A 20,174-nucleotide genomic window follows, 5' to 3' on the forward strand; every position below is an offset into this window, starting at 1 on the left:
AGAAATAGAAACATCAATTATGAGAGAGAATTATCGATCAGCTGTCTCCTGCATGCCCTCTACAAGAAATCAAGCTTGCAATCCGAGCATGTGCCCTGACCAGGAATTGAATTTTGACCTCCTGGTTCATAGGTTGATGCTCAACCACTGAGCCACACCAGCCGGACTCAGCTGTATCTCTGAGGAATTGGTTTTCTTAGTTTTTTTTTTTTTCTAATCTGGATTTAGATTGATAGTTTTATAAAATAAAAATGTTACAGCAGTGTAAAATTTTCTGAATGCTTATTCATTTTTGTACATATCACAACCAATAATGGAGAAGCACTGGTGCACAGACCACATTTTGAATAGCACTGCTCTAGTGTTTAGGGACAAAAAGTAGAAAGTTACTAATGGTATAACTCACCATACTTCATGAGACAGTTATAATTCAAACTACTTATTATTTTTCTCATTGTGCTTCTTTGTATTTTTGCTACCTAATATAACATGTTTATGTTTTTTAAAAAATTTAACGTTTGTATTTGTTTCTTTAATTGCTGTTGGTAAAACGTAATTGCCTAGAAATACAGTGCTTAGTATTCCAGTTTAATAGGTATCATATTTTTTTTCCAACTAAATTGTGTTAGTAATGTACTGGAAATTAATTTATTCTTCATACTTAAAATAACCTCTTCTGGTACATGTAAAATTTAAGCCCATTTTGATCTGAAATAAAGAGCTATCTAAAAAAGATTAAGTCAATATACTGTCAGATTCATAATTAAATTTATAATTCATTAGCATATTTCATCAGAATGCTAATTTCTTAAGAGAGTACATTTATTTTGTTACCAAAATAATTGACAGTCGTCCCTGAGATGTATTAAATCATGCAACTAATTTATAATATTATAGCTCTCTAGGTCTTAACTTTTGGGAATTTACAGACTTCTTTGGGAATTTGAAGAAAACTGCAGACATCTTCTAGAAAAACATGTCATAGAACTTACTTACAGACAAAACTTTGTGTAAGATTTTAAGGGGTTCATGAAACATCCACTGTAAGAACCCACCCATAAACCCACATTAGCTGAATTAGAGTAGATTTTATTTACATTTTCTTTTAACTTTATTAGAGTCAGTTTTGATTTATGTATATATGTTTTCATAGTAGGTAGCAGCACACTTTTCCTAGGAATAATGAAGAAATACCTTTGCTACCTTCATTCTTAATATAGCTGCTATCACTGGCTGTGACAACGTCATGGATATATATTTTTGTGTTTTCTCTGAATTACCCCAATTCTCTTAGCTATTGCTAAGAGTGCAGTGGTCATCACTATATGACCTATAACAAGGTTGCACAATGGGGCTAATTCAGCTGAGGTCGTCCACATGCTTAACTGCTTTTTCTCTTGGATATATGGTGGGGGGGATGGTGTATGGAAATAATATATAAAATAATAATTTGCTTTTGTCCAACAAGTCAGACCCTTAATGATTTCTCCCAAGGTGGAAAATCTCTCAGCTATTGGATATTTACAGTACATTTTTTAGAGCCTTTTGGAAGTTTTTTAGCATTCCTCCCATTCAGCCTGAGGTTTACTATCCATTCCTAGTCTCTTAACCACTTCAACAGTGTCAGTGTTGTTTCTCCTTTCTAAAGCGGTAAAACCCTGACAGAAACCCTTTCTTTCTGATTATTTCTGCCAGTTCTAGAGAAAGAGATTGCAATGATATTTTGTTTCTTGGTAGTAAACCTCCATTGTCAGTCACTGGGATGGTGAGGGGCAACTAGTTATATTTTCTTTGCTAGAATATAAAACTCTGCCTAATAAATTTCATTTTGGTGGGCAGGGCATTGAAAATAAATGAGCAAAATGACAGTTTTGTCTTAATTATTTCACCTTTTTTTGATGTTTACAGAAAAAACATAGGAGAAGATCTATTAAGTGCAAAGCTTTATGACTTGAAGATGCATAGTAAGTGAATTTTACTTTTGTTTTCTACCTTTTTTTGTTTCTTACTTTAGTACTTGTGCCAGAGTTCTTAATAGTAACATTTTGGTTTGGAAAACGGTCATGCACAGAACTCTACTGAGCTCTGTACATTGTTAAATCCTATATAAACTACTTTCATGGAGTTATTTATGCTGTTCCCTACCCATTTTGTGTGTTTTTTTATGCTCATCTTGGAGGAAGGGAGCAGGAGGAAGAAAGAGGGAGAGGAAAAGAAGAAGGATATTTTCAATTACTTGGTGGTTAGCAACCTCCATTACAGTCTTACTCCACTTATAAAAGCAGAAGAATTTAGGGGAGATGGGATAAAGTACAGTAAGCTGTAGCAAGGGAAGTTTGTGACAGTGAAGTTATTTCACAGTTCCCAGAGGAAGTGGTGGTTTGGTCTCTAGCCATACTTCTAATTTAAAACTTTGGAAATAAAGCACCTCTTACATATTTATCTACATGAGCAGTTAAATATTCCTGTCTTTCGATCTAACCTAGTACATAGTTGTCCAGTACAGTAAAGGTTTGGGGCAGGGTCTGAGAAAAATGATACCATAGTGCCCTGTGATTCCTCCTTGGAGCTCAGGCTGTGTATTCTATTCTAAAGAACAACTTACTTTTAACTGTTTGTAAGCGAGGAGGTGAACATTTAATTTCCAGGCTAGGTTACAATGAATTTTTCTTTATAGATATAAAGAATTAATGAATTTATTATTCTTAAAAGTTATCAACTTCATTGTTTTACATTATGAATACCAAGTTTGGTTGTTATTATATTTATGATTTGAATTAACATGATCACTTATGTCTATAGATCTCATATTTATAGGTTAATAAGTGCTCTTTTCTGCCTTTGATTAGTTGCTTTTAAAATGAAATTGTATTAAAAGGATTTAACTGATTAGATGAGCATTTTTCTTTTGTTGACAAACCATAGATATCAAACTTGTTTGTTTTTCTATGTCATTGCTGTTGATGAACATCCTTTTTTAATGGATGGACTTTGGTAACTCTAGGATCTGATATAAAATTTACTGTTGAGAAAGATTAAATGATGTGATAGATTTCTCTAGATAATTTGGCCTGCTCTCACTATGTTTATCTTAGTTTTAAGTCTACTATAATTTTCTTTAAGTGTATATCTCTTGCCTGGACTAATTTTAGAGAGAGAGACATGGGCAGATCTAACCTCAAGTGCTTCACTGTAGTGAAGACCATTTATAAGACTCTATGACTTATATGGATTTGAGAATTTGTTTTACTATTCAGAATATGGAATACTGAACAAGTTTTTAGTGACTATCCTAAGCTAATTTAATACTGAAAAGCTAATTTTAAATTATAGTTGTTAAAAAAAAAGTTTATTTATGCCAGAAAGTTAACATTGTCCAAGGCCTGTAACCTAATGTGTCTGCTTAAGTGAAGATGTCTGAAGTCATTTGTGTGGTTTAGGATAGGCAGAAATACTCATTTTAGTTTTATATGTAAGTTATCAAGGTAATTATGTGGAAATGTTTTAATTGAACAAGTTTGGATTCATTTGTGGGGTACTGGATACTTATTGATTATCCATTTGGTTCATTTTTCTATGATGTCGCTTTTTACTTGGAGAGTTTAATACATCTAACTTGGCCAATTTTTTTCCCCTGCATTGAAATACATTATATACTTAATGAAATAGTTTGTATTTAGGTATTATGTTTAATGAAATTACTCAGATTTAAATAAACATAAAAACTAATGGGTCTATTTTGGAGGATACTAAGAATTAACTCATTGTTAAACTGGTACATTTATAAAAGAAAAGACTCAAACATCTGTCTTGCCTTTCCTAAGTAAACTACACATCAGAATAATTGAACAGGTAGTAAAAGATAGTTAAATATTTTTAGAAGTATTTCCGCAAATAACTGAAGATAAAAGTATAGAATTTGAATATTAGCATTTTGTACACTAATGAATTAATGGATCTAGGAAGTGATCAGCAATGGCTGTTAGCATCACAAAAGGTGAGACAACAATACATTAAAAATACTCCTTGCCCTAGCCAGTTTGCCTCAGTGGATAGAGCATCAGCCTGTGGACTGAAGGGTCCTGGGTTCGATTCCGATTAAGGACACGTATCTCGGTTGCAGGCTCAATTCTCAGCCCTGGTCAGGGTGTGTGTGGGAGGCAACCAATCGATGTGTCTCACATAGATTTTTCTCTTTCTGTCTCTCCCCCTCCCTTTCACTCTCTAAAAAAAATTACTGGAAAAATATCCTCAGTGAGGAGTAACAAAGAAATTTTTAAAAAAAATATTTCTTTATGGAAGTAAATAACAGCAAATATACAATAGTGTGACCAAGAAAACCTGAAAGCCAAAACAAATAAACCTGCATTGTATTAAGAAATCTAACTACTAATTGACAAGATGTACAGAGTCAGAAATGTATGTTAAGTGACAAGGGGATGCAATCAGCAAATTTAGATCACAGACAAATGACCTGGTTTCTTTAGTCAAAAAATTCCAAGGAGTTTAGTAAAGGATGGAGCAGAACCTGTAGATTAAGAGACAAACATTCAGCCAGTCAGAGTATATGGATCTTATTTGGATCCATATTCTGACATGTTATAAAAAATAAAACTTTATGGACAACTGGAGAAAATCAAACATTGGTTATTTGATATTAAGGAATTATTAAAGTTAAAAAAATTTTTTTTACTTGGAATAATGGTATTAAGGATTTTCTCCCTCAAAGAACACTTATCTTTTAGACTTATATACTGAAATTAATAGATTAAGTGATCTGATGTCCAGAATTTGTTTTAAATTATTGCCTTATTCTTATGGCTTTGTTTGGATGCACTTTTGAGTTAAAAAATAATTCTTAATATAAAATTATCACTTTGATAACATAGTGTCTGCTCCCTACTTAATAGACCAACTAACCTTGATTATTTTGACTTATCTTTCAGAAATGTGATCAATATCAGTCTTTTTTTTTTTTTAGGCTAATGTTTATAAAGTTGATAAACCATAGAATTTTAACCTTTAGTTTTCACATTTCTTATGAGATTTCTTACATATTATTAACAAATGACCTTATTAGAAGACTGCGAGAACCTGTAAATGTTACTTATAATGGTCTCAAAGTTTAGGGAAAATGAACTAATAAGCAGAAAAATCATCTTTATTTACTCAAGTTACACTGAACAGGAATCATGGTGTATTAAGGATAATTTAAATATCTTTTTATAAAAGAACATTTTGAGAAAATGATGTCTCTTTATCTAGGATCGCTTGGCTATATTTTAGAAGAACTCAGTTTTAGCTTTTTAAAAAATATATATTTTTTATTGATTTCAGAGAGGCAGGGAGAAGGAGAGATAGATAGAAAAATCAATGATAGAAAGGATCATTGATCAGCTGCTTCCTGCACGCCCTCTATTGTGAATCGAGCCTGCAACCCGGGCTTGTGCCCTTGACCAGAATCGAATCTAGGACCCCTTCAGTCCACAGACCGACGCTCTATATCCACTGAGCCAAACCCACTAGACCAATTTTAGCTTTTTTAATTTCTTAAAAGTTTTTTTGAAGCAGGAAGGGGCTGTCTTTGAACATTTATGTGTGACTTCATTTTCTACCTGAAGTTATTTATATTACACATAAACTAATGAATAGAACATATGACATTGTGAATGAACTTCTTTTATCTGGATTAGAAATTATTAGTAGAACATTAGTTAAAACTTAGCAGGCCTACTAGATAATCTTATTGGAAGTTGGCCCTTTGAGTTTAGTACTGGTTTTTCCATTAAATCTATGACTCTAGGAAAGCTATATAAATTGTTTAGTTTTTTCTTTTAATGAAGATGGTGTTGCCTTACTAAAAAAGGTTAGCATACCTTTTGGCAAATTTGTTAAGGAAATGTCACTTTCATTCTTCAGCTAAATTTTTAACCTCCCTTATGTGCTTTGTTCTTTGGGCTAAGAGTTTATAATTATTGTAAAGTATAAAAGTATCCCCTTTTCATGTGTTTGTTAATAGAGTACTTCTTTAAGTACATGCTAAATCCTTTTAATTATACCTTTATTAACTTTTAAATAAATTAATCAAACTTTCATTGGGTGCCTGCCAATGACAGGGTTCTGAGCTATATGGGGTTATATTATAGGAAAAGACGTTTTCATGAAAACATCTTTTGGGATTAGTGGTTCATGAAACATATGTGAGATATGCTGAATTCAAACAAATAAGACAAGCTTTCAGTTAAGTATAGTGGATTGAGCACCTGTTTAATTCTCTAATCCCTCCCAGAACCCTACTAAAATGACAGAGGAAAGAAAAGAAAATTTTTAAGAGAACTGGAGAGAAGAGACAGCAGATAAGAGAATCCACAGTATAGAAGCTTGAAAGTGATTGTACAAGGTGAATGGTAATCTCTCTTAGCAGAAAGCTGGAACAAAAATCTTTTCATGGGGTGAATAGATCCTTAGACTGTCCTGGGTCTGGAGGTCTCCATTATCTCTGAAGGCAGGGATATAGGGTGGTGTAAAAAAAAATAGAATTGATTAAAAAATTTTAAAACAGTTTATCCTGCAGATTCTTGGTTAAATAGGGTAGGGGAAGGAGACTACCCAGGCAAAGATTGGAGACTTACTCTCTAGAGCAATGGTTCTCAACCTTCCTAATGCCGCTACCCTTTAATACAGTTCCTCATGTTGTGGTGACCCTCAATTTCATTGTTACAAATTGAACGTAATTAAAGCATAGTGATTAATCACAAAAAACTATGTAATTATATATGTGTTTTCCGATGGTCTTAGGTGACCCCTGTGAAAGGGTCGTTCAATCCCCAAAGGGGTCGCGACCCACAGGTTGAGAACCGCTGCTCTAGAGTGAGTAGTTGAACCAGATTAAACTATAGCACAAATGAGAGTAGAAGAAACAACAGAGTAAAGAGAGGGAAATTAAATATTGAGGTCTCTAATTCTCTACTTGTGCTCATTATTCAAAGCATTGGCAATCTTCCTTATTCCCAATGTGGGAGAAAGTTGGCATCTTCTGGGATATTCTGTTACTGAAGAGAAAAGACTTGTAGATAGTGATTGTTGGGCGTCTCTGAATGAAATAGCCAAATCTCTGCATGATCACTCTATGAAATACATTAGTTACAAGAAAATGATCACCCATTCACACCATTAGCAGTTTAGCATTTAGTGTCCCACAAATAACCAAGGATCACGAAATACTTGAGGGGAACCTTGGTCCAATATACTAGAGATCAAAGCAGAAAGAAAAGGAACCTGATGGAAAAACGCAGTGCTGGGAAACACTTTAAGGGAAGAACTTAAAAGTTAATATCCTCAGAGAGAAGAGAAAGGTTAATTCATCAATGAAACAAGACTAAAAGAAGAAACTTTTGGAAATTAAAAATATAGCAGAAATTTTAAAAATTCAACAGACCTTAAACTGAGAAATCTCAAAGTGGGATGAAAAGTACTAAATATAGAAAGGAGAAATAAAACAAAAGGCAGAAAGTTATCAAGAAAACTACTAGAAAGGAAAATTTCTCAGAATAGTAGTATGTAAGTATTAAGATGAAGAATAACCTAACACCTAGTAGATGAGGAAAGAACTACACTAAGTGCTTAATAAAATTACAGAACCTGCAGATCATAATATCCTAAGAGCTTCTAGAGAGAGAAAACAGACTATGTATAAAAGCATATTATGAATAAGAGATGGAACAGTGGGGCAATGCCTTAAGAATTCTGGGGAAAATAATTACTAATCTAGATAATTCTATACCCTGCCAAACTATCAATCAGGTGTTAAAAACATTCTCAAACATAAGAGCTCAAAAATTCATTCTCATGTACCTTTTCTCAGAATTGTACTGAAGGTTATGTATGCTTGACTAAATGAAAAAGTACTGAAGGAACAATGAGATTCATAAAATAAGTTCCAACTCAGGAAAAAGATGATAGGAATAATAGAATAATGATAGAGGAGTCCCGGAATGACAGTTGAACAGCAGCTTTTAGAGAGTTACCAATTCAGATTAGAGCAAGAAAAAGGAATGGTATTTCTGAGAGAGTGGGCAACAAACTTGATGGATGAGTTGATATGCCTGAGTGTATTAAGAGATTTATTTTTTGTTTTAGAGTTAGGTAAATTAATGATAGATAACATAAGTATGCAAGGAAAAGAGAAAACAAAGCAGTTGTTAACCCTAGGAAAAACAAGAATTTCTACAAGAACAGTAATAATTTAGCATATGGTTCAGCTGTGGATAATCCTATATAATAAAAGCCTGATATGCAAATCAACCAAATGGCAGAACGACCGGTCACTATGACGCACACTGACCACCAGGGGGACAGATGCTCAATGCAGGAGCTGCCTCCAGCCCGCAGGCCTTAGGCCAGCCAAGGTGGGTGCCAGCAGAGGTCCCTGGTCACCCTGCCAGTCGCCCCACAGACCGGTCCTGATCACCAGCCCGGCCTAGGGACCCTGCCTCTAGTGTTTATATAGTTATTAGAGGACCGGTACACGAAATTTGTGCATGGGGTGGGTGTCTCTCAGCCCAGCCTGCACCGTCTCCAATCTGGGACCCCTCAAGGGATGTCCGACTGCCCATTTAGGCCCGATCCCGGTGGGCCGTCAGACATCCCTCTCACAATCCATGACTGCTGGCTCCTTGCCGCTTGCCTGCCTGCCTACCTGATTGCCCCTAACTGCTTCTGCCTGCCAGCCTGATCACCCCCTAACTGCTTCTGCCTGCCAACTTGATTACCCCCTAACCGCTTCCCTCCTGGCCTGATAGATGCCTAACTGCCCTCCCCTGCTGGCCTGGTCACCCCCAACTGCCCTCCCCTGCAGGCCTGGTCGCCCCCAACTGCCCACCCCTGCAGGCCCAGTCACCCCTAACTTCCCTCCCTTGCCAGCCTGGTCACCCCCAACTGCCCTCCCCTGCAGGCCTGGTCGCCCCCAACTGCCCACCCCTGCAGGCCCAGTCACCCCTAACTTCCCTCCCTTGCCAGCCTGGTCACCCCTAACTGCCCTCCCCTGCAGGCCTGGTTGCCCCCAACTGCCCACCCCTGCAGACCCAGTCACCCCTAACTTCCCTCCCTTCTGCCTTCCCCTGCCAGCCTGGTTGCCCCCAACTGCCCTCCCCTGCAGACCTGGTCACCCCCAACTGCCCTCCCCTGCTGGCCTGATCGTCCCCAACTGCCCTCCCCTGCAGTCCTGGTTCCCCCCAACTGCCTTCCCCTGCAGCCCTGGTCCCCCCCCAACTGCCCTCCCCTGCTGGCCTGATCGCCCACAACTGCTCTCCCCTGCAGGCCATCTTGTGTCCACATGGGGTCAGCCATCTTGTGTGTTGGAGTGATGGTCAATTTGCATATTATTGCTTTATTATATAGGATAATGCAATATTACTTATATCAAGTGTTGATATATCAAAAAGGACATTAGGATGGAGACAGAAAAGGATAGGCCAGTGGTATAAGAGAGAAGTCTTTATCTTCTGTAGCAGCAATTTTCAATTGGTGTGTTGCAAGAATTTTTAAAGCATGTAATACCTGACTATTTAGTCAGCAGCACTGACCTCTTTTCCCTTAGATTGTCAATTAAAAGATGATAACAGCCAACAGAACAACAGCTGCCAAGTGTGAATGAATCAAAATTATACCTGTTATTTTTTGTCAAGTTGGCAAAAAATACAATATTTTTTGGAGTGCCACAGAATTTTGGTGATTAGTTTATGTGTGCCATGAAATAAAAAAGGTTGAAAATGGTGGTTGTAAGTAAAAAGAAAAAAAAAATTAGAAAATATCTGAAACAAAAACCCCAAAGTAGAATAGTAGTATAAGCATGTTATTTAGAAATAAAGAGATAAATATTAGAAGAAACAGCTAAAGGATTTGATGAGTGCTTTATGAAATAAAATCAAGAGTGTGGATTTTTGTAGTTTTTCTTTATAAGCCTAGCAGTGCTTTTTTTTTTTTTTTTAATGTTTTTATTGACTTAAGAGGGGAAGTGAGAGGGAGAGAGAGAAACATCAAAGATGAGAGAGAATCATTGATTGGTTGCCTCCTGCATGCCCCCTACTGGGGATTGAGCCTGCAGCCCGGGCATGTGCCCTGATCTGGAATCGAATCATGATCCTGGTTCATGATTTGACGCTCAACTATTGAGCCATACTGTCCAGACTAGAAGTGCTTTTTGACTTCTTTTATTTTATACTTTTAAATATTTTTTTATTGATTTCAGAGAGGAAAGGAGAGGGAGAGAGAGATAGAAACATCAGTGATGAGAGACAATTATTGATAGTGACGCTCCTGCATGCGTCACTTAGGAGGTCGAGCCTACAACCTAGGCATATGCCCTGACTGAGAATCGAACCGTGACCTCCTGGTTCATAGGTCAAGGCTCAACCACTGAGCCATACTGGCTAGGCAACTTTTTGACTTCTTAATGTATGTGTGTGCATTACTTTGATAAATATTAAGTGAAAACACATATCACTGCTGTCCAGAGGCATATAGATTAGTAAGGTAGATTTGTGAAATGATCTCCAGGAAACCACAATTTAGATAAATCCACACTTTTGATTTTTATTAGAGCTGCTCAGTTATTACTTCAAAATTACACAGAAATATGTGAAATACCTTTTGGACTAGATTTTCACACTGCATTGGCCAGAAAACTAACAGTTCTTCTCATAGCTTTTTGTCTAATGCTGGCTTCTTAAGATAGGTTTCCAAGTGAAGAAATGCTATGTAAACAGTACATATGCATTAAGTATTGAGTGAATGAAAAGAATTCAGCACCCTTAGGGCATAAAAGACACTCTGTAGGTACAACATTGCAATTCTTTGTCTAACTAAGGAAAGTTATTTCTAAGAAAGTGGCTGGTACCTATCACACATTTTTATTCTGGCTTCTTTAAGCAATTTAAAAAATCTGTATCATCTTTTATTTTATTTTATTTTATTTTTTTATATATTTTATTGATTTTTTACAGAGAGGAAGGGAGAGGGATAGAGAGCTAGAAACATTGATGAGAGAGAAACATCGATCAGCTGCCTCCTGCACATCCCCCACTGGGGATGTGCCCGCAACCCAGGTACATGCCCTTGACCGGAATCGAACCTGGGACCCTTCAGTCCACAGACTGACGCTCTATCCACTGAGCCAAACCGGTTTCGGCTGTATCATCTTTTAAATACACATCAAAGGGTAGGAAAATAAGTTCTTGGAACTCAGCCAGTATCGCTCTCTCCAATGTTGAAATTGTATTTGTTACAACGGTTCTGGGTGGGACATGTGTGATGGATGGGTAATAGCATAACCAAACAGCTGTTGTATAGTAATTTAAGAGGAAATTTGTGTGCTATTAAGTAGAAAGTAGGCTGTAACCACTGGGGTGACAGAAGAAACCCCAAATACATATGGTCTTCTAATAGCAGGAAACAAGGCTTCTAGTTTAGGTGATTTATTTTGAACAAAGTCAGTAAGCCCTTTGTGAGGTAAGAAAGACTGAAGAGTGAAAGACCAGTTGTCATTTGCACTATAGACTTTTTCCAGAGTTTTGAGAAGAAAGCAATGACAGTACCAGCAATAGTTTATTGCACACAAGTGTATTGATAGGTATAGATGACTAATAATGTAGACTCAATGGTAAAGAAAAACTAAGAGCAGTAATCTATAAAAGTGCTAACAGTTTTTGTCGTTAGCAGAAGCTATCCTTTATCATTCTTAACCTGGAAGTATCTATAATAATAAAAGCGTAATATGCTATTTAGACCAGATTGCCGAATGACCTTCCAAACGTCATTCTGGACATCCTTGTGGACGAAGCTGCGGCGGCAGGGGCCGAGGCAGAGGCGGTTAGGGGTGATCAGGCAGGCAGGTGAGCTGTTAGGGGCAATCAGGCAGGCAGGCAGGCGAGTGGTTAGGAGCCAGCAGTCCTCGGTTGCGAGAGGCATGTCCAACTGTCGGCTTAGGCCCGATCCCAGAGGGCCTTAAGCAGCAGTTGGACATCCCCGAAGGGCTCCTGGATTGTGAGAGGGTGCAGGCCGGGCTGAGGGATCACCCCCTGCTCCCGTGCATGAATTTCGTACACCAGGCCTCTAGTGTATCCATAGAAATAAATTTACAGATGGGACAGGTAATGCCAAAAAATACGTCATAAGCAGTGTAGCCAGAAACATTTCTATAACAGAAAGCTGTTTGACTCAACACTTCTATTTTTCCTAATTCTAATTATAAAGTTTGAGGAGGAAAGAGAATACTTATTTGAAGATGGTGCCAGTGGTTAAATGGTAATTTATGATTGTCAAGGGCTGATGGACCTAGTTCCCTCAGTCAGCTCTTATTTGAGGTGAGCTAACAGAACATGTTTTTTAGGTCATAGCTGAAAAAGGATATATATGAAGAGCATTATTGATGTTAACACATTGCGGACAGATCACGAGAATTCTCACTTAGTATTACACAGTGTTTTACAAAGTGTACTTTAAAAAGATATTAGCTTGTAAGAACATGTAATAAATAACTTCAAAATGCAATGGGGATTTAATTTTAAAGCGTGACTTTAACATTTATGTAAAAACATTTTTTGTACTCGTTCAGTAGAAACTAATCTGACCACTGGGTAAAGCTAGCAATAAAAGTACTGGTCTACAATGTGTTAAGTAATTCGAAATTATATATATATATATTAGAGGCCTAGTGCACAAATTCATGCACAGTGGGCCGGCTGGAGAGAGGCGTTGCGGGAGGTTGGCCGGTCGGCCCCGCCCCCATTCGGGCTGGATAGTCAGATAGTGAGTTAGTCGGCTGCAGTGTGTGTCATAGCGACCGGTCATTCTGGTCTTTCCGGTCGTTCATATTTCTCTCTCTCTCTCTCTCTCTCTCTCTCTCTCTCTCTCTCTCTATATATATATATATACACACACGTTGTTGTTGTTGTTGTTGTTACAGGGTGGTTTAAATTTTCATAGGGTGCCAGAAAATGTTGACTAGAATTCTAATGCTCATGCACTAAGATAGCAGTATTACATGCTTTACCAGTTTTCTCTATTGTGGTCTCTTAACATTTTTCATATATCTGTGGCTTAACGAGATAAGATAAAATTAGCATTTGGAAAATTTATGTAAATGCAGCTATTTTTTATTTTGTTTTTTTGTGTGTGTTTGTTAATCATTATCGAGGATATTTTTCTATTGATTTTTGAAGAGAGTGGAAGGGAGTGGGAAAGACAGAGAGAGAAACATTGATGTGGGAGAGACACATTAATTGGTTGCCTCCTGAACAATCCTGGACCAGGGCCAGGGATAAAGCCTGCAACCAAGGCACATACCCTGACTGGAATCGAACCTAGGACCCATTACTCCATGGGCTAATGCTCTATCCACTGAGAAAACCTGCTAGGGCTTATTTTATTTTTTTAAATATATATTTTTTTTATTTCACAGAGGAAGGGAGAGGGAGAAAGTGATAAAAACATCAATGATGAGAGAGAACAAATGATCAGCTGCCTCCTGTACACCCCACACCAGGGATTGAGCCTGCAACCTGGGCATATGTCCTGACCAGGAATGGAACCATGACCTCCTGATTCATAGGTTGACGTTCAACCACTGAACCACGCCAGCCGGACCAGTACTATAATTTTAAATGCAACTTTTCTACATATTTTAACTTTCTTTTGTCAATGTGTCAGTATCAGTACTGGTTTTACAACCTTTTAAAATAAACGTTAAGACAAGGTAACCAAGCCTTTTTGTGTCTTTGTACAGGAAAAACTAAATACAGTGAAATGGGAGGAAAGAAAAATGCAACAATGAAGATAAAGAAGGTGTGTTGAAAAATCTTTTTCTTAGATAATTTTATGGTTTTTAGTACATAACGTTAGTGCCTCCGGTATATAAAAGTCTTCAATACAACTTTTACCTACTATTTATATTATGGAGGTTTTTTGTTTGCTGTTTCACTAACCTGTTTTTACTTTTATAGCTTCGAAGATCAAATCAGTGTACAAGTCAGTCCTTCAGAAATTCTTTCTTCAATATGTTTTCTTCTACTAGTCACACTGGAGACTCTTCTTTTACCTGTAGAGCTTACTGGTTAGTATTTTCTACTTTTAATTTATGCTTTTTTCTACTTGATGTTTTAGTTATAATTAACTTTTGGTAAAAATTTAAACTTAGGCTCAGCAAACATTATGAAAGCCCACCTTGATTTTTGCTTTTGTTCCTTTGGAAAATAAACTAGTTCTAGCAAAGAGAAAACCTTTCATTTTGTGACATTCTCTGTTATGCAATGACTTGCCTATGCTAGTGGGCTTTGTTTTTATTAACAATAAATTATTCTACACAGGCGTTTTGTTGATAGAAAAAAGTAGGCTAGCAGTAAGCAGAGCCCTTTCAGAGTACATCCTTCTTTGAATCCATAGTGATAGGTGGAATTTGAAAACTAAGTGGGACTTTTAAAATCGCATAGAATTGGTTGAACTAACAAGACAGATTATGATGGTAGAATTCAATTTACGAGCTTGATTTACAAGAAAGCACTTACGTCTGAGTAGTCTTTGAAAAGCTGAACTATACCCTTTTTTCGTTATGTTTTGTTAGAGTAACTGTATCTTCTTTGATTTTCTTCTTTTTTCCTCTGCTTAGTTTCAGGTGGAAACTATTGCGCCTACAATTGCTGGAACTGCTTGCTGTAGCTTTGGTTCATGGGATAGAAATAGTGTTAGGGTTTTTTCTCTCTATAATGAGGATATTAGTCTGAATTGACTTTTTAAAAATTCTGTCCTTTAAATAGAAATTCAAGCATTATTTTATGAATCAGATAAACATAATTTTGTTTTGTAATATAAATATTTTACTGACTTTTAGGAATTAGTTCATTTTTAAAGTATTTAAATAGAAAAATGTTCTTATCCTTATAAATGTGATTTATAATGCTAGGTATGAAAACAACTGCATATATATCATGAACCCAATTGTTACTCCACACTTAAAATTTTTAGAATTCTGATGAAGGTGTAAAATTTATCTTTTAGTACAGAATTTATAGAAGTCAATGAAATCAGTGCATTAATTAGACAGAAGAGACAGGAACTGGAATTGTCATGGTTTCCTGAAACATTACCTGGAATTGGAAGGTAAAAAAATTGTTTCTGAAGTGTTTAATTGCTAACATGAATATAAGATATCATTAATACTTAACTACAAATGTATCTTATTTCGTGAGTATGTTTCTAAGAAAGTTTTGTGCAAATTATACTTTGGTGCTTCAGATGCCTAACAAAGATCGCTATTTAAAGAACCCCTTAAAGAACTTTTAATCTGTTTAATAAGTATGGACATTTGATTCATTTAAAAGGGATAGTGCCTAAATAATAAGATTCATTATTATTATTATTTTTAAAAAATATATTTTATTGATTTTTTACAGAGAGGAAGGGAGAGAGATAGAGAGTTAGAAACATCGATGAGAGAGAAACATCGATCAGCTGCCTCCTGCACATCTCCCACTGGGGATATGTCCGCAACCCAGGTACATGCCCTTGACTGGAATCGAACCTGGGACCTTTCAGTCCGCAGGTCGACGCTCTATCCACTGAGCCAAACCGGTTTCGGCTCAGATTCCTTATTAATAATAGCATTCATATCTGTCATTCTTCATCTATTCTTTTCCCCATTCCTGTGTGCTGTTAGCTGAATCACTACTTTTATCATGACATTTCCTCTCCAAAATGTTCTTTTTTTAAAATATATTTTATTGATTTTTTACAGAGAGGAGGGAGAGTTAGAAACATCAACGAGAGAGAAACATCGATCAGCTGCCTCCTGCACACCCCCTACTGGGCTGTGCCCGCAACCAAGGTACATGCCCTTGGCTGGAATCAAACCCGGGACCCTTCAATCCACAGTCTGACGCTCTATCCACTGAGCCATACCGGTTAGGGCCTAAATGTTCTTTTAAATAACTTTTGGATCAAACCCCCACTCTGCCCTGGCACTCATAGCTTTCAATAATCTAGCCTTTTCTTAATTTAAGTTCTAGCACATTGCTAAGTATAAGATATATACTTAAATCAAGCTTGTACGTAAAGATCAAGGTCATTTGTTGCCTATAACTTGAACTTTATTTTATACTAGTAGCCTGGTGCATGAAATTCGTGCACATTAAAAGGGAATTAATTAGCAGAAATATTTTAATATTGCTATTTGCCCTTCCTCTATAATAGAAGTGTGAAAGATGAAAGGAAATTAGTAAAATGTATATGAAAATAATATATAAATTTATTAATAAATAAACAGTAACAAAAGGATATAACAACAGAGGCATGATATAAAAACAACAAAAACATATGAAAACAACAAAAACATGATATAAAAACAACAGGGATGCAAACAATGACTGATAAAGTGATTAAACTTATTCTAATACCTCCCTGTATACCACATTAAGACTAAAAACACTTTCAGAGTTCTTGACTAATTTCCCTTGTGATAAAGTATTTAGAACTTTAATGTCACATGCTCTTCAAACTTGAGAGAAAGCAACATGTAACTGACCATGTGTGAAAACAGGTTTAGGTAGGAATGTTCCTACTCTGTCTAGAGTTTGTCCTTCTGATTTATTAATAGTCATCACAAATGCTGGCATCACGGCAAACTGTCATTGAAGAAATTTAAATGGGAGGCCAGTGTCAGATGGGGACAAATTCTTGGAATCAGAACAACCTCTCCCTCTGCAGATCATGTTAATACTTCAGCTTTGATAATGTTAGGTCCTAATCTTTTGATAATAAATCTGGTACCATTACAAAGACCCCATTTACTATTAAGATTTCTCAATAGCATGATGATAGCACCCACTTTCAATTTTAATTTGACATGGCATTCCCAAAGGAGTAATATGTAAGTAATTCGATGGGAAAATTTTCCTTTTCAGCATCATCTGTTGAATCAATTAAATCATCACTCAAAAATGTGTGAAAATCTCCGTTGAGTATATCCAAAATTTCTTGATTGAATTTTTGAACATGCTCATTTTTTGGACAAAGAATTGCACATTTAGATATATTTTTAATATTATCTATAGATACAGCATTTCCAAAGGTAGCTTCAATAATAGATCCATTACAAGTCATTTCACAGGGGGTTTCAATAATATCCATTCCTAAACGAAAACTGCTATCAAGTTTGCCATCTCCAAGTTTTACTAACCATCCACTATAAGCAGAATCCTCTGATCTCATTTGTTGTAAGAGACAACTTTTTGAAACACCCCCAAACATTGCAGTACTTTAAACTCGTTTGTACTATGACCGATCACATAGCATGTGGTACAATACTGAGACATTGTCGAAAATCTCCTCCAAGAAGGAGAACTTTCCCACCAAATACAACCTTCAAATTTCTCTTAGTAATCTGTCTATGGCGTTTATAGCATGACTGGATGCCATGGTGCATTCATCAGTAATGAGAAGGTGGGCCTTTTTAATAGTTTTAGCAACTTCACTGTTTATATCGAGTCTAGAAATTGAAGTGAAGTTTCATTTAACCCTTTGCGGTCATTTGTCTAAGCCACCAAAGCTTTTTTACCGTTCCGGTCGTATGTCTGCTCTCATCCATCACAGCAAGGAACCATACGAATCTTAACTCTATTCATTCATGTATCAGTTCATAATTTCTCTGAAAGCTCTTAAGTGTCTAAGTGACCTTGTCATGAACCAAAACATTGCCCCAACAAATCGGAGATATCGAAACTCAATATAAACAAATGCGGTTGTTCCACACTCGCCATGCAAAATACCGTGGCGAGTCAGTCGCCTTTTGAGAGCGAAGAAATCGACAAGCTTCGGAGATACTTCACAGAATTTCAAATAAAGCTTTACAAATTACATTTAACTGTAATTAGGCATTCTCACTTGTTAAGATACTTCAAAATAATACTCCAAAATGGCAAAAAGAAAGTTACCGAAAGAAGTGTACTGCGAATCTGAAAGTAACGATGAAGAGTTTTATTTTGGCACCTTGAATACTGACTCTGACGTAGAAAGGATAACGTTTGTAGTGATTCTACTAGTAGTGACGTAGTTCCAAAAAAGAATTAATAAATCTTGTTTATCCTTCATAATCTTAAATGTTATGTATCACTGCTCTTTCAATGGAAATTAATTCCGACCAGTACGACACCCATTTCCAAATTTAATATGACCGCAAAGGGTTAATGGAATCGGTAATTTATATTGGTAATGAAAGGTGCTTCCACCAAGAAGTAAATTTGCAGCAATTCCTATAGACGCTGTGGGTAAAACAGTACCACCACAACCTCTAATATAATGTATTAAAACTTTATACAGATATGCAGATGAATAGGATTCCTAGCTGGCAGGCCCCTGACAGCAAGCTGGCCACCTGTGGATTCCGTGAGGAATGGGGCTCCCTCCTCCCTCCTGTCAGGGTCCAGGGTGCAGGTGAATGGGGTTCCTGGCTGTCAGGCCACTGACAGCAAGCTGTCCAACAGCAGATTCTGTGAGGAATGGGGCTCCCTCCTCCCTACTGTCAGGGTCTGGTTTGAAGGCCGACCATGCCCCCTATTGGGCCAGACCCAGAGTTCTACCACGCCGTGGCCTCCTCCTCAGCAACTTAGGATTGACTGCTGCTGGGCGCTCCTGGCGCTCCAAGGGTGGGTTCTTCCCTCAGGCCTCGCGGGAAACAGCTTGGGGAGGGCACAGCCCTTGGCAGAGTGACCCAGGACTCAGTGGGGTCCACGCTCCGAGGCCGGTTCCTGCCTCAAACCTCGCCCTTGCCGGAAACAGCTCCGGGAAACAGCTCGGGGAGGGCACAGCCGTGGCCAAGACAACCCCTGTAGGACTGACTTCCTTCCGGTTGGTCGAGCCTCAGTCGTGACATTACACCCAGGATTTTTATATAAATAGATTCCACTGTAATGTAATTCTGCATAGGGTCCTTCACACTCTAGTACAAGCATGTCAAACTCAAAGGCTAACACAGGCCAAATAAACAAGGTTTAAGTTTATATGGGCTGCAAAAAAACAAAAGCTTCAATTTTCATAGAAACGTAGGTTTTTTTCGATAGAGACATGCTGAATACAAAGGGCTGAAATAAATGAATAATTGTTAACATAAAATAATAGAACATTTTAATAAAAATTAATAGTTTTTTGAACACTAACTTACCAGAAGCTGAATAACTGCACAAATTAATAAGCATAACGCAAATAAACCTATTTTTCTTGTTCTCCAAAAGCAAAATATTTCCTTTTGTGCATACCAAACAAGTCAGTGCAAGACTGATGATGTGGCAGTCAGCTGGTAAAATATTCGCTGCTAGTGTTAGTGGAGAGAAATGGTGTGCCAGTGCATAACGCACGTAAGGGAAATGAATGCAACGCGATTATAGTAATCGGTTATTCGTGAACTTTGCAATTTGTTATTATTAATTATGTATATAACAGGATATTGTAAAAGTTAAGTTACAAAATTTTTATTAAAACGTTTCTTACATACCGTTATATTGGCTGGGTCGCAAAAATATTCGTTGTGGGCTGCATGCAGCCTGCTGGTCGCGAGTTTGACATGCTTGCTCTAGGAATAATGCAACACAAATAGAAGTAAAATCAGGAAGCCCAGATGAAACTTTTTCTTAGTTATATATTTCTGTACATATACACTTTTTTTTTTTTTCCAAGCTTCTCTCCTCCTACTCCAGAATCTCAACTTATATTGGATAAAATAGTATTGTTAGGAGATTTGAAATGATGAGCAAATATGAATCAGAAAAGAAGCAGCTAACAGTGGATTGGGTTTGGATGCAGAAACTTCAGGATCTTAGCAGGTCCTTGTTGACACAGGGAACGTTGAAGAGTCATCATCTTTAAATGGAGGAATTTAAAAATATAATATAGCAACAGAAGCCAGGCTTTTCAAAAAGTGACATATTTTGATGCTTGGGGTCTTGAAATATGTTGTAAAACAAAGACATGTAACAAAAACTAATATCATCTATGAAATACTTCAGAATTCAAATAATAGTTCTGTTTCCAATATTTAAATTTGTTTTTGTTTCTTTTGATTGATTTCAGAGAGGAAAGAAGGGAAGAGAGATAGAAACATCAATGATGAGAAAGAATCATTGATAGGCTGC

The 20,174-nt window shown here is 36.9% G+C and overlaps 1 protein-coding gene across 1 annotated transcript in view; it reads left to right on the forward strand.

Moving 5' to 3' along the window:
• SCAF11 (SR-related CTD associated factor 11) overlaps nucleotides 1–20,174 on the forward strand; it is an 88,246-nt gene that overhangs the window by 59,130 nt on the left and 8,942 nt on the right. Inside the window, exons 6-9 of the mRNA XM_081084768.1 lie at nucleotides 1,909–1,964; nucleotides 13,784–13,842; nucleotides 14,001–14,110; nucleotides 15,052–15,153. Coding sequence (XP_080940894.1) covers nucleotides 1,909–1,964; nucleotides 13,784–13,842; nucleotides 14,001–14,110; nucleotides 15,052–15,153 — 327 coding nt within the window. The remainder of the gene's footprint in view (nucleotides 1–1,908; nucleotides 1,965–13,783; nucleotides 13,843–14,000; nucleotides 14,111–15,051; nucleotides 15,154–20,174) is intronic.

Source organism: Myotis nattereri, assembly GCF_964212035.1.
Source record: "Myotis nattereri genome assembly, chromosome: 2".
NCBI lineage: Eukaryota > Metazoa > Chordata > Mammalia > Chiroptera > Vespertilionidae > Myotis > Myotis nattereri.